Raw genomic sequence first — 14,212 nt, 5'->3', positions numbered from 1 at the left:
TGTGTTGGAATTCAGGTTTTAAAACCAGCCCTTACCTCAGTGATCACAGGTGAACAGCTGTGCCTACGTCCACCTGTATTTTCATACCATAAATATCATATTCAAAAGTATTTATTTTTTGAATTGGGAAGAAAAGCAAATTTGTAGGAGGCTGAGAGGCCAAGAATTGTGGGGACCACAGTGGCTAAAGTAGCCCGTGAGAGGAAACTTCCGCTACCATGCTGCTTGACATGTTCAAGGACCCTGTGGCCCTTTGAGTTAAGTGAGGGACGCTCTGCTTCCCCGAAGCATAAGGCTCCCCGATCTGGTTTCTGCCAGCATTGCCCAGAGAGAAGAATGGCTGGTATGTCCCCAAGGAACTCTTAGGTTCAAGACCTGGGGTTCAGGCTCCCTGTGTTTCTTTACCCACTCCCCTTGCCCTCTGCACCGTGTCTCACAAATGAACCACTTTAATGTACACAGCTGCTTTTTACCTCACTTTGGAGAAACCTCCGAGTCTCGTTATCTCAAGGAGACACCCTGTGACCCCGATTTTTTCCCCTTTTAAAAAATTAAGATGCTCCAATTACCATCAGGAAATCCAGCAGCGGGGGAATTCTCTTTTGTAAAAGGTACAGACGTCAGGACACTTTGACACACAGGTGTCTTGTGATTTATCATCACCTTGCAGTGATGAAGGCTTTGAATTGGGAAGACTAAGCTGGACTAAGCTGTTGGTTCTCAGTTCCCAGCAGAGAAAGAGGAGCGGCCTCATGAGGACCCAGAGATACTTGTAGGCTTTGGATTCCAGCATCAGCCTTGCCTCGCAGCAAAAACACCATCCCAGCCAGTCCCGGTTTTACACCTGCTCCCTCCCCCTGGCGCCATCCTGTCTCCAAAACCAGGTGCTCTTCAGATTTCTTAGGTGAAGCTGTACTTTTTTCTTCGCACTGCAATATCACAGTTGTCATCGGATGCATGCAGTATGCCTTCAGGGACACTCTAATGTGGTGATTCCGAGATGGAAAACAGATCCCAGCTCCTCCCTCAGGGCCGCTGGGTAAAGCTGATCTTGGATTTGAGCTGTCAGCCCACCTCCCAGCAAGTAAACACCATGCTCCCTCCAGCCTGGGAACAAGCAAAGCCCCAGGCTTGTCATCATTTGCTTCCATGGTGGACACATTTATTGGCCTTCTGTGTTGTTACAACAAAACCAAAGTGGACAATGTAGGGTGCTGTATAATGGTCATTGATTTTCCCTGAGCTAAAAGCAAAGTTTCATATGTAGCCTCAGAAACAGCTATGGCTCTGCATAGAGGGTTCAACCCAGCTTCCTGGAATCATACCCAAACTTAGATGGCACTGGGGACAGCTGGCACAATAGCCACTGTGACTATTAGAAGCCAGTGGAACTCTGGAGGGCAGAGGTTTGGGTGGCTCTATACTCCTGGTTCCTAGGATCACTGCTCCAAGCACACACGGGTTGACATTGAAACGATGCTTGCGCACTCGATGCGGACTCTCTGGCTTGCCCACCACTTCCCCGTGCTCTTCCAGGCCAGCTGAGGTGCAGGTTCCAGCATCAAGAGCGAGCTTTTCTCCACATCACCACTGAGCTCAGCTACAAAGTGGTCTCAGGCTGGGCCAGCACTTCCCAAACTGTCCTGTGAGCATGAACTACTGGAACCCTTGCCAACAGGAAGTTTCCGCTTCTGCAGGTCTGGGCTGTGGCTTGAGAGTCTGCATTTCTAACAGGCTCCCAGCAGATTGAAAGCTGATGGTTCAGGGGCTGGAAAGCAAGGGTCTGGTGGACGGTGAAGGCCCAGACTGGATACCATGGCCAGGTGGTTTTGACAATGGTTTCACAGACGGCTGCGGGTCATCCATTCCAGCAGGTGGAGTCTCGCTTTTCCCAGCTCTCTATTGCAGTGGCCTGAGGAGGCTCTCTCCACTCAGAGGACTCATTAGCATCCCCTGGGGAGCTTAGAAGACTGCCCAAGCCCAGGACCCACTCCAGGCCAGTTAGGCAAAGCTCCCCAGGGGATGCTGATGTGCAGCTGGGGCTGAGGACTCTGGGCTAAAGCCATGAAGACACTCTTCACAGCAGCGTTAGTGGGACAGGAGGCAGGTGCTGCTCATAATTGCAGCCACAGCCGGCCAGTGGGCGCTGAGCTGCTGCACACTGTACGGTGCAGACCACCACTGGAAGGGGGTCCCCAAGGACGAGTCGTGGCTCAGATAAAACAGCAGTTTATTTTCGTGCAGCGGGGTTTGTGACTGTGGGTCAGCTCGCTTCCATGCGGTCGTCCAGGGGCAACAGAGCGCTACTGTCTTCCAGGTGTGGCTTCTAAGGACCCCTTGGCACGTGTCTCCATTCTAGCGAGCCACAGGCTGGGGGAGTTTCATGGATCAAGCCTGGGAGTAGGATTGGTCACTTCTGCTCACATTGCGTTAACCAGCACTTAGAGGAACAAGGGGTGCTAGCAATGCGGGCAGCTCTGTGTCCAGGAAGAAGAGGGGAACCAGCCTGTGGCAAACCTCCAGCAGCCTCCGGCACTACCCCGTGGGGTAGATTGGGGTGTGGAGACTAAGGGGCAGCCATTTCCTGCATGAAGAATACCCAGGGGGCTGCACAAACCTTTGGAAGACTAAGGATGGAAAGATCCCATCAAAGCGCCCGGGCCCATGGCTCAGAAGGATTAACAAGAAAAAAAATAGAGGCTATAAGTTACAATGTTCTACATTTTTCTGTCTCCCCAGGATAATTTGTGTGAATGTTCACAAGGCACATAGACTATATTTAAACCTCATTTTCTTCTTCGGCGCATAGCGAAGTGTATAAATGGGTTAAGGGCTGTGATAAGTGATAGGTAATTCTCAACACGAAGCTTCTCCCCCACCTCACCTCACCCTTCATTCAGAGAGTGGAAGCCTTCACATAGCGACTCAGCCACCTCTCCACCATTCAGGCTTCAGATCCACCCACACCTGTGTCCAGGTCCCTGCACCTGCCTCCTGCACCTGTCAAAGGCCAGTCTGCTCACTCATGTCCACGAGACTGTTAGGGCACCTTCTCGTGACTTCCTCTGTGCTCACGACTCCGGAGTTCTGTTCCCACCCCTGATGTTTCCTCCAGCTGCCTGGCTGGCATGCAGGTCACTCTCGCTGGCAGCGCAAATGTGACCTGTGCAGAGCCAGACTAGGGACCGCGCCCTTCCCACAGACCAACGAAACAAACCCCTTACATGGTGAACGGCACCGCCATCTACCCAGGTGGTAATGTCAGGAATTGGGCACCACCCTTGATTCTTCGCTCGGATCTCAAATTCCACCTTCCAACAGCCCTTACTGTAGAAACAAAAGACTCTAAAACGTGTCCCATCATCCTCTCATTGTGTTGGCGGCTGCCAGGGTCCTGGTCCAAGCCACCGTGCTGTCTCACCTGGTTGCGGTAGCAGCCACTTCCATCCCTGCAGTCTGTTCTCTGTACTGCAGCTAGCACTGTCTTTGAAAAATATGGCCGGGCCCACTCTTGATATGATGACATCCCCACTTCTTGCCCCAAGACCCACGGCATTGCCGACACATGACCTCCACCCCAGCTCCTCTGCGTGCCTCCAACTGGCATGCCTCTGCACGCCTCGCGTGTCGTTCCCTCGGCCTGGATGTTCCTCCCAACACGGCCCTGGACCAGGTCCTTCCTGGTCTTTATCAGGCATTGGTGTATGCAGCTATGGAAGTGTCGGTGCTTCTTGTCCGTCTGCAGAGAAGGAACCAGTGGTTTGGGTTTTCTCTTCCAACACATTACAGTCCATTAACTGTATAATCTTCCATAAAAATGGCTTATAGAAAAAATAAAACAAGACAGACATAATACAAGTCTCATTTTTTTTTATTATTTGACTCAACAGTAGTAAAATTGTGTTTTAATAAACAGAAATCAGAAACACCCCCGGATGTTGTGACAAGGTCAAAATTGCTACAAGATGTTGGGAACAGCTACTCTCGGCCCCTCTGTTTACGTTGTCGTGGGCTCGTGGTGCACTGTCGCTGTGCCAGGCCTGGTGTGGGGGGCTGCTGGGCTGGGACGGCTCCAGATTTCAGTTTATGCGCCATGCTCCCCTCCGCCCCCACCACTGCCAGCAGCTCACCGGAGATCGACCCTTCCACACGCACCCCCGACACTGTTAGCGCATCTGCTCTGCTCCCCGACGGTCTCCATCACGGCCCAGAGACTTTGTGACCATGTGCGACTGGAGCAGCTCTTGGCCTTAAAATTGGTCTATCGCACAGCGCATGGTGACTTCTCCCGACTCTCTCTGACTGCCATGCTGCCTGTTGAAGGTGCCCCTGGCGTCTGCCCATGCTGGGACTTTGGGGAGGGGAGAGGGCGGGAGCTGCTCTTTCCACGTGCTCTCAGGGAGCAGCGCCCGATCCTCCAGCAGGGCTGCAGCAGTTTGCAATTTCCAGCTGTGGGATGCAACCTGCAGATTCAAGGTGGGGTTGGAGACCCGGGTGGGGGAACTGCATTAGTCAGGGTTCTCCAGAGAAACAGAGCCAACAGAAGATTAGATGGATGGATGGATGGATAGAGCATAAGAGAGGATTTTGTTTTGGGGTAAAGAAAGGTTTATTCATCAAGAAGGCACAGAGAAGACAGAGATCTAAGGGTGCCTCACATCCGCCTCGCTCGCTGGACTAGGTTGAGGATTTTGAGGGGTTGGGGGAAGAGGGATGCGGAAGCCCTGGTGGGGCAAGTTTTAAGTGAAGGACTTCGGAGCTTGGCCATTTATGGTAAAGGTGCATCAATGCCGCATCTTCCTGGCTACATTTGGCTACTGAAAGGATTCCAAGGTTAAGTTCCAGCTGTGTCCTGGCCCTCTGGTTCTGTGGAGGGAGGGGCGAGACTTTGGTTCCAGGTGCAGCTGGAGGTCAAAGTTCTCTCTGCACATGCTTCGGCTGTATGACTTCCAGTTTTGTCTGTTGTCCCTGGAAAAGCATCTCAGTATCTTGTTAAATAGCACAGGACCATTTCCAGTTGGTTCTGTGGTTACAAATCCTCCCTTTGTTGTTCTTTTCTCAACCTTGAACCAACCAGGGCAACCAGGTCCAGGTTCAATGAAGAGGGAGGAGTCTGCACATCGTACTCCCTGTACCAAACTTACAACCTCACACACCCGCCTTCCTTGGTGGTCCCTGAGCCTCAGAGGGGGCGTTCTGGGAGCTCAGTGTATAAGCAGAGACCAGAGTGATGGTAGAGGTAAAAGAGGATATTCATTATAGGAACTGGCTTCCAGGATGGTGGAGGCCAAGGTGTCCCACTAGGTGCGGTCTGTATGCTGGAGACCCAGGGAAGCCAGGGGTGTGATTCATTTGGAGTCTGAAGGCCGGAGAACCAGGGGGCCGATGCCCGAGGCAGGAGAAGAGGGGGGCTGCAGCTCCAGCAGCATGGGCGGATTCACCCTTCCCCTATGAGAGGAAGACTATATAATCAGGGCACTCGGGCAGGGGCGGGAAGGGGCTCTCCTCTCAGAGGGTCCAAAATGCAGCCTGTCCGAGTCTAACCCACCCCCTTTTCTGTGCCCGAGTGGCTGCGCCGGTGCTGGTAACGCAAAACGGGAAGAGACGTGGAGGGACCGTGTTTTTCCACTTAGCACTGCATCTGGCTTTCCTCCAGCTTTGCTCCACTTTGGGCACCAGGATTGGTTGGCCTTCCCTGGGTTCAGACAGTGGGCGTGGGAGTCTACGTGGGAGGAGGGACAGAGGGGCGCTGTGCTCCAGCCACACACTGGTGTGGGGACTGTGGGTTTCTGCTTCCAGTGCCCCTCCAGACACAAGGTGGCATTTGCTTCCCGACCCTGGGCCCCCCCGGAACGCCCACTCCCTACCCCGACCCTGTGTCGTGAACAACTCTCACCAAAGAGGCTGGGAGTCCCCAGAGGAAACGATCAGAGGCTGAGAGGTGGGCATGGTGGTTGGGTGGGAGAGACAGCTATGTGTTCCCATCAGGGCGGAGGGGACAGGTGAACTGTGTCACAAGGAAGCCCCATCGATGGAGAGGGTGGTGCCATTCTGCCCCAGAAGCAGCCAGCCAGATGGCAGAGGGTGGCCCAGAGCCTCTGCCTGTAGCCCGTCCTCCTGAGAGCCGGTGGCCTCCATCTCCAGGGAAGGTCCCCGTGCAGGAATGACCACAGAGCCAGTGTGCTCCAGAGGGGGCGTCTGGCCAGGGGGACACTTCTGACTGGACTGCATCCTTGCTAAGGGACAGGGAGAAAATCTACCCCGAGGCACATCACTCAGGAGGCAGGGATCAGCGGGGGATACCTGGCCCAGGTCAGAGGTGGATCATAGGAATGCCAGGAATCACAGGCCCTGAGTGACGCTTTCTCCCCACACTGTCCAGCAGCTCCACCTTGTGGTTGGAAGGCTGGGGGACACAGGTCCCAACACCTGGCCATAATAGCACCTGACATAGACAAGCCACTGCCTTGGTGCCCTTTGCTCAGAAATCCTCACGCCCCCTCTAGCCAGCGGGAATTGTTCTCTCCGTGTGGCAGATGAGGGAACCAGTGACGAGGGGAGGTAACTTGCCTGAGGTTATTCAGCCAGTGAGGGCAGAGTGGCCCGTCCCTGGCATCTGCCTCTCCAGCTACCACGTGGCATCCTGCCTGCTGGGAGGACAGGGCTGGGCCTCGGGACAGAGCTGAAGGTGAGGGGCAGGAGAGGTTCCAGGGGTGGGGGGTTCTAGGGGCCTTGAACACATCTGGGAGCATTTTGGGAGGTGCTGGTGTTTCCTAGGCCACCTAGGGATGTTGATACCCCCTGTAGTATACACAGTGTCCAGTGGCAGCCCCACACAAGGAGCCACTGCCTGCCCCGAATGCCATGCACCCCAGTGAGGGGCTCCGCAGGCTTAACCCTGGCCTTCTCTGGGCTCTTCAAGATGCTACAAGAAAGTATTGAGAAAGGACTCAGATTTCTCCCAACTCCCCAGGGTGCCCCATAAAAGGGAGACGGTGGGGTGTCTTCTCGAAGGATGACACAGGACCAGTTTCCAGAGTTCTGAAGGGCATGCCTGCCTCTCTCCCACAGGGCGGCAGCCACGCTGAGTGTGGGTCGTGTGCAGGGTCAGGCACAGAGCGGCCAGCCAGCCCTGGACCACTAGGTCAGAGGTCAGCCGGGGCCTGTCCAGGGAGGTCACTGTCCACAGCCCTTGCTGATCCCAGCCGTGAAACTTCAGTGTCCCCTTGAAAAACCTTTAGGGGTTTTTCCCAGGGAGAGAACTAGAATCTTGGTTTGTTTTTATTGTTATACTTTTTTGTTGCAGGAGGAAGACCTGCCCTTTATTTTCCACACCTCAGATTGGCAGCTGCCGCATTTTCTTTTCTTTTTAAATTTATTGATTTGGGAGGGAGGGAGGGAGGGGGAGAGAGAGAGATTTGTTGTTCCACTTATTTGTGCATTCATTGGTTGGTTCTTTTATGTGCCCTGACCGGGGATCGAACCTGCAACCTTGGCATATTGGGACGATGCTCTAACCAACTGGCCTACTGGGCCAGGGCTGCCTTTTCTTTTCACATCGTGTTAATGCACCCCCTGCCCCAACACTCACCTTTGTCTCAATGAGCACCACACACCTCTCTGCTCTGCCATAAAGCAGGGAGCAGAGGGGACAGTGACAATGACCCCTTTCTGGCTGAGTCAGCCAAGCCTCCTCCGTGGGACTCCAGCATCCAGGCCCCAAGCCTCTCAACACCCACAACTGTTGCTAATCATTTCTAAGTGGTAAGGAACATTGTTTAAAAACAGCATTGCAGAAGAATCTCGGTTCACACCACCCTGCCTGGGTTTTCATGACAGTATTCCGCTTAGAACTAGCAACAGCTTGGGTCTGAGTCACCGGCTGAACCCAAGGGGGTTCCGAGGTCAAGCAACTACACTAGGACCAGCTGGAAGTTCTAGGGTCTCGGTCAGGGACACTGCCGGGGGATTTGGACAGTCCACAGCCACAGGCACAGGTGTGGGGTGGCTGTTCCTTTCAGTAACTGTTTTGTCCATAAATACCTTAGTTTTACTTACTACCTTGTCTGACACATAATGCCATGCCCTTTTCCTAGAAGAGCTTAGTGCTGCCGATTCCATAGGCACCCCCTTGGCGGTGTAAAACGAACCTCTCTTTGACATGTACTCCCTCAGGCCACGGGATAGCAGCGTGAGCTCAGAGTGTAGCGGGCTCCCGTGAGAAGGCGGGAGCAGGGACTGAGTCTGGGACAACTGGCTAGCCTGGTGATGGACGTGGAGGCACGACTCTGACTGATATGGTCTCCTGGCCCAGTGTGTGCGGGAGGGCTTCGTGCAGGGTGAGCACGTGGTTCTGAAACACTTATTCTTCCCCACTGGCCAAGTCTGCCCGCTGCCTCCCATGGTGAGTCATGGCGATTTCATCTGCCACCCGCGGCCTTGCGATCGCTACAACCACGGCACCGTCGTGGAGTTCTACTGCGACCCGGGCTACGGCCTCACCAGCGATTACAAGTACATCACCTGCCAGTACGGGGAGTGGTTTCCCTCCTACCAGGTCTACTGCATCAAGTCAGGTGAGCTCGGGCCTCGGCCTGCCGGGGGTGCAGGGGTGCACCCACAGGGGTGCCTGGAGGCCTGCAGGCGGTCACGTGAACCAGCCGGAGGAGGGGTGCGGAGAAGGTCTACGGGAATGCTCCCGAACAAGGGGAGGGGAGTGTGGGGAGGAGCCTTCGGCAGCCACAGAGGTGATGTGTAAGACACAGGGTGGCTTGTGTCAAAAGGATAGGACTCTATTTTGGAAGGGTCACCTTGGCCCCCCTTACCTGGCAGATGTGACCCCCACTGAGGTACGGCCCTTCTGGCCTTCTGTGCCTTTCTTCACCCCACCCCATAGTCTGTTCTGGAACACTCACAAAGGCTGTTAGCTCAGCTCCCCTGCCCCCATCACCTGGTCCATCACAGGACATGACTTCTCCAGGGAAGAGGGACCCCTCTTTCCTTCTCAGCCCAAGAAGCAGGCACTTTAGTTAGCCCCAGGCCTGGCTCTCACCCCAGTCTGGAATGTGAACCTGCAGGTCTGCCTTCAACCTGGCAGAGATCCACTGGGGGCAGGTGTTAGCGCGGTGGGATCCTGATGCCGGCCTGGGAGCCATGTGATGGGCGGCTCCCAGCACGTGGGAACCTTCGAGCTGCCACAGTCTGGGAGCCTCATGTGCCCCTTTGCTCCCCCTCTCTCCCTCTCTCCCTCCTCCTCTCGGCAGAGCAAACGTGGCCCAGCACCCACGAGACCCTCCTGACCACGTGGAAGATCGTGGCATTCACGGCCACCAGTGTACTGCTGGTGCTGCTGCTCGTCATCCTGGCCAGGATGTTCCAGACCAAGTTCAAGGCCCATTTCCCCCCCAGGTCAGTACCACCCACAGCTGCTGATCGGGCTCAGTGCAGCCACCGAGAGCAGCAGAGAGAAGAGGGCGAGCTGGACCCTCGACAAGTCCAGCGAATAGAGAACACAGGGAGAGCTAAACACTTTTCTGGGATGTTTTGGGGGGTGTCTGGGGGTCAGAGCACCAAGCCGGAGACAGACCTCCTTTCCCTCTTTCGTCCCCCACCCACTGTGCGCCTGTGTCTCCCTTGTTCCCTGGACAGACGGTTCTCCAGGGGCATCTTGGGTGTGGGAGGGAAGCACAGAGACAGGGCTGCATGCTGCACCTGTCCCCCAGGGATGCTATATCCATTGCCACCTGTGTGCGTGTGGCCCGGGAGCTATGTCCCTTGGAGCATCCAGTCCACGGGGAGGACAGGGACTATACAGGAGACACGGCCAAAGGTGTGTGGCCCAGCAGGGGTGCAGGAACAGTGGGCTATGAGAAGTCTCAGGCAAGGACGCTGGATGGGCTGCCCCTCCTCCTCGGCCACACAGATGGGCTTGGCTTGGTGTCTTCATCCTCCCAGCCATCGTCCACAAAGAGGAGACTGTCACACTCCCTCATGGGCAGGTCTGGCCTCAGTGCTTCCCGGCGCCACCAGCATGCTTTGGGACAAAAAGTGCCCCCAGCCCTCTACCGGCAGATCACTGTTCAGAGCACCAAAATGTCACAGGACACAAGCCAGGCCTGTCACTGAGGAGTCATCACTTCCTTGGATTCTGCAACCCTGTCAATCTTCTCCTTTTGGGGACCTTACGTATCAGAAAAGGGCACTCGTTTTTGCCCACAAGGACAGACTAACCCCCAGGGTGGTGCCTGCCACCCCCCGGAAAGAGAACGCTGCCCAGTGGAGGAGGAGGCTGCCGTGAGCTAGGTGTGGAGCCACCTGCCTCCCTCACCAGGCCCAGCCCATGTCGCTGCCGTTCTGGTGCCGGAGCAAAGCTTTGCTGACATGCCGGAACCTTCTTTCCTCTTAAACATGCCATCCACCCTCTCGGTCCTCAGCATTACTATTTATGAACCAAGGGACCATGCTCTCTCATTGAGTAATTATACCGTCTAAAAAAAGGCCTGAGGATCACAAAGAGAAAGCTAAACTCCACTCTGTGGCTCATGGCACACTGGAGTTTATTAAAGTGGCCCGGAGAGCTATTTTTCTACATCTGCTTGGAAGAAAAGTTATATTGACTAAATATTAAGGTTTTTTAAATCCTCACTGAGGATACGTTCAGAGAGAGAGAGAGAGAGAGAGAAAGAGAGAGAGAGGCATTGGTGTACGAGAGAAACACCAATTGGTTGCCTCCCACGCGCACCCTGACAGGGGATGGAACCCACAACCTTTCAGTTTACAGGGCGAGGCTCCAACCAGGTGAGCTACCCGGTCAGGCCTAGTCATGGATACTTTTTTTAAAACCCTGACAATTGAGCTCCGCCGGGGCTCAGCTCCACTGGGCTCAGATTGTGACAATATGATGCAAAGGGACAGGGCCAGGAGCTGCACGGGAGCCAAGTAAGGGCCTGCCTGCAGAGACGGCAGACAACGGGCCCACTCCTGGATCCCTCATGGTTGGCTGCACATGAGTAGCTTATGTTCAGGTGGCCTCTGGGTTGCAGGTGGAAGTGAGGACATATCTTGAAGCAGGTGGTGAGATGATGTTCAGAGCTCTCTTCTTTTTTCCTGCTGTTGTTTTTCTGTCTTGACTAAAAATTAGTGATTTTTATACCATGACAGGAAGCAGAAAAGCATAAGAATCACAGGGGCCAGCCTTTGCCTGTGGCATATAGGGTCCCAAGTTTCCTATACTCTTAATGGTGTTATTTTGTTACCAGCAGCCTTCCCCAGGGACACCATGGAGGGATGCTGACGCTCGGTCGAAATGGGCCACATGGTCCCCTGCTCACGAGGCTACACTCATAAGGCCAAGCCCAGAGGTCAGAGAGGGAGGCAGGAAGCATGAGGAGAGAGCAGACAGGGCAGGCCAGAGGGCACAAGACAGGGGAAGAAACCCCTGCTCCCCTGAGCGGCTGTGGCGGCAGCGCCCCCTGGCAGAGGCGGCCCAGACGGGGAGGCTGGTTCTTTTGCACTGCATCCCTGCAGGGCTCTGGCGCCCGCCGTGGGCCCTGAGGACCCTGGCTGCAGTGGGGGCCACCGGTGGCTTCAGCCCTGGCCTGGCGTGTCACTCTGACACGTTGGCACTGCCTTTCCTTGCCCAGGGGGCCTCCCCGGAGTTCCAGCAGCGACCCCGACTTCGTGGTGGTGGATGGCGTGCCTGTCATGCTCCCGACCTACGACGAGGCTGTGAGTGGCGGCATGAGTGCCTTAGGCCCCGGGTACCTGGCCTCTGTGGGCCAGGGCTGCCCCTTACCCGTGGATGACCAGAGCCCCCCAGCATACCCCGGCTCAGGGGACACGGACACAGGCCCGGGAGAGTCAGAAACCTGCGATAGCGTCTCGGGCTCCTCTGAGCTGCTCCAGAGTCTGTATGCATCTCCCATGTGCCAAGGGGGCCCTGCTTCTGACAACCCTGACTCAGTTGCCTGCACATCGGGGGAGGTGGCGTCCAGCAGCCCAGGCATCGACATCGCAGATGGTAAGTGTTTGCCCTGAGACCTGAGCACCCTGCGCACCCCTCCGCACCCAGCATCTTCAAGCCAGCACGGAGTCAAATCAATCTGTTTCCCTCTCACTCAGCTGAAATTGCTTCTTGCTCTCTGCGTGTAGAGGCCATGGGCAAAGCCAATTAGGAGGAGGAGGGATCATCATCTCACAAGTGATGAGCCCATTAACTGAGATTTCAGGAGGCACAAAAGGGCACTGAGCCATCCAGAGCAGAGGGGCTCCAGCGGCCGGCACTTGGTTTTCATAGCATCTTTATGATCCAGGCTGCTCGTCTCGTTTGTGCCTTCATTAGGCAGGACTTCTGCAAGGGGTGCCCGGGAGTAACACACACACAGGCCAGGAGGGAAGACCCACACACACGCGTGCAACAGGGCCCGGTTCCAGAGAAGTTCCGGGTCCACGGAGGTTATTTTCACCGGGCGAGAAGTAGAATATGCTTGTCTGCCTGTCACAGGAAAGGCAGACTGTAGCTCATGGTAAAGGAGGAAAAATTGCATCAGACTAAATAAGGCTATTTCCCTGGGCGGGGACTACCAGCTCCACTTTTCAAATGAGACACTAATTCCAGTTTGTCGCGGCAGTAAGTGGCAGCAATGATGCAGAAACAGGGGTCTCCTGGTCCCTGCCGAGCTCCTTTTGTGCAGCTCCTGCTGCCTCTTGGCCCCTGAATTGGTCACCTCTTGGCTTGTATGACCATGAGGGGCCACAGGTAAAATCTACCATCTTCCTGTTTATGAGCTGGGTCTGAGATTTCCCAGCAAATAGATGTTAGACGGAGGAGTCGGTGTGTTTGATTATTAACTGATAGGGGGAGCTGAACGTTGTCTACTCCTCGCTGATTCCAGGGCTTGCAGATGTTCTGATAGAGCTTGTAGTCACAGACGGTCGCAGCGTTTTCGTTCGGTGTGCTAAACAATAACCATCTCTCCTTGCACAGAGATCCCTCTAATGGAAGAAGACCCATAGCTAGGCCAGTCCCCGGGACTCGACCGCCCCTCTGGGAACGGGGACCTTGTACCTTGGAGTGAGGCCACAGGAGGACAGAGTGCGGGACCTGGGGGGCGTGTTGCATTTGTCTCCACAGGGACAGTGACTCACATGGTCCATCACGGACTCAACAGTGGGTGACAAACACGGACAGACTGTGGTGGCAGATCTTCTCAATGAGACCTGAGCATTTGCCAAGACCCAGGGGAAACCCCCGTGTGGGCCTGGGGGACCGCGTCGGGCGTGTTTCGTGCTGGCAAACCGAGGCAGTTCTACGCACATGCCGCCGAATCCTGCGTCCCACTGACTTAAGTCATGAGTACCACCTGCCTCCTCCGAAAGCATGTCACATTATGTAAATCTGCTTCCCAAATCTGCTTCCAACTGTCTCCGGATTCCAAGTTAGGCTGGATCAGCCTGTGCGGGAGTCTGGGCTCAGCTGCAGGAAGCGCAGCAGAGCGCCCCCTGGAGGCTCCCAGAGGGAAGGTTCTCCTGCAACTTGTGGGCGATCTTTCCCCACCTGGACGCTTGTACTCACACAAGACTAAAAGCAGGATGTGGCAGTCCCGGCAAGAAAGGAAAGACTCAGGCAGACTCTGCTTTCTGGAAACTTCTTCAAAAAGTAGAGCTTGTGTACTCCATGCTGTCCTCTGGTGAAATAGCGTCGGTCTTTGGGTCTCTGTGTTCTTGGTCTAGCACCTGGATTTACCGTGTTGGATAAATCCTGTGACTTCACACACGGTCAGAATGTGTTCCACTGCGTCTCACGGCGGAGAAAGTAGCCACGGTAATGTTCTGTTGCGGCATTTTAAAGAGGTACCACGTGACGATTTCTCTCCGAGTCACAAGCCCTCCTCAGTGAACTATTATGGATGTTGTCCTCACTTCCAGACTCAGCCATATTTTATTTCCCCAAACAGAAATTGTTTCTGTAAACACCTTCCTCCTCCCAATAAAGTGTGAGGCTAGATTTGTTTATTTTTTCTTTTATTGTTGTCCTGCCAAGTCCGCAGGCCGGCCTCCCAGCCCAGGGACAGCTCTGTCCTCCCACATCTAGGGGTTATTTCTAAGAAAATGATGGATAAAAAAAGTTCTCCAAGTCCTGGAGGGTCTTTTCAAATACATGTTGCTCCGTGGAGCCGCGTCCTTCCCTCCTCTGGGTTTCGGATAAGTGTGA

General features: G+C 54.9%; 1 protein-coding gene across 1 annotated transcript in view; it reads left to right on the top strand.

Moving 5' to 3' along the window:
• SUSD4 (sushi domain containing 4) overlaps positions 1–14,005 on the top strand; it is an 87,138-nt gene extending 73,133 nt beyond the window's left edge. The window contains exons 6-9 of the mRNA XM_024576128.4: positions 8,385–8,576; positions 9,264–9,408; positions 11,643–12,019; positions 12,986–14,005. Coding sequence (XP_024431896.2) covers positions 8,385–8,576; positions 9,264–9,408; positions 11,643–12,019; positions 12,986–13,014 — 743 coding nt within the window. The 3' untranslated portion in view covers positions 13,015–14,005. The remainder of the gene's footprint in view (positions 1–8,384; positions 8,577–9,263; positions 9,409–11,642; positions 12,020–12,985) is intronic.
• Positions 14,006–14,212: the final 207 nt, after the last annotated feature.

Source organism: Desmodus rotundus, chromosome 10 (genome assembly GCF_022682495.2).
Source record: "Desmodus rotundus isolate HL8 chromosome 10, HLdesRot8A.1, whole genome shotgun sequence".
In the NCBI taxonomy this organism is placed as follows: Eukaryota; Metazoa; Chordata; class Mammalia; order Chiroptera; family Phyllostomidae; genus Desmodus; species Desmodus rotundus.
Note: the sequence above shows the minus strand (reverse complement) of the source record. Positions and strands in the feature narration are given on the sequence as shown.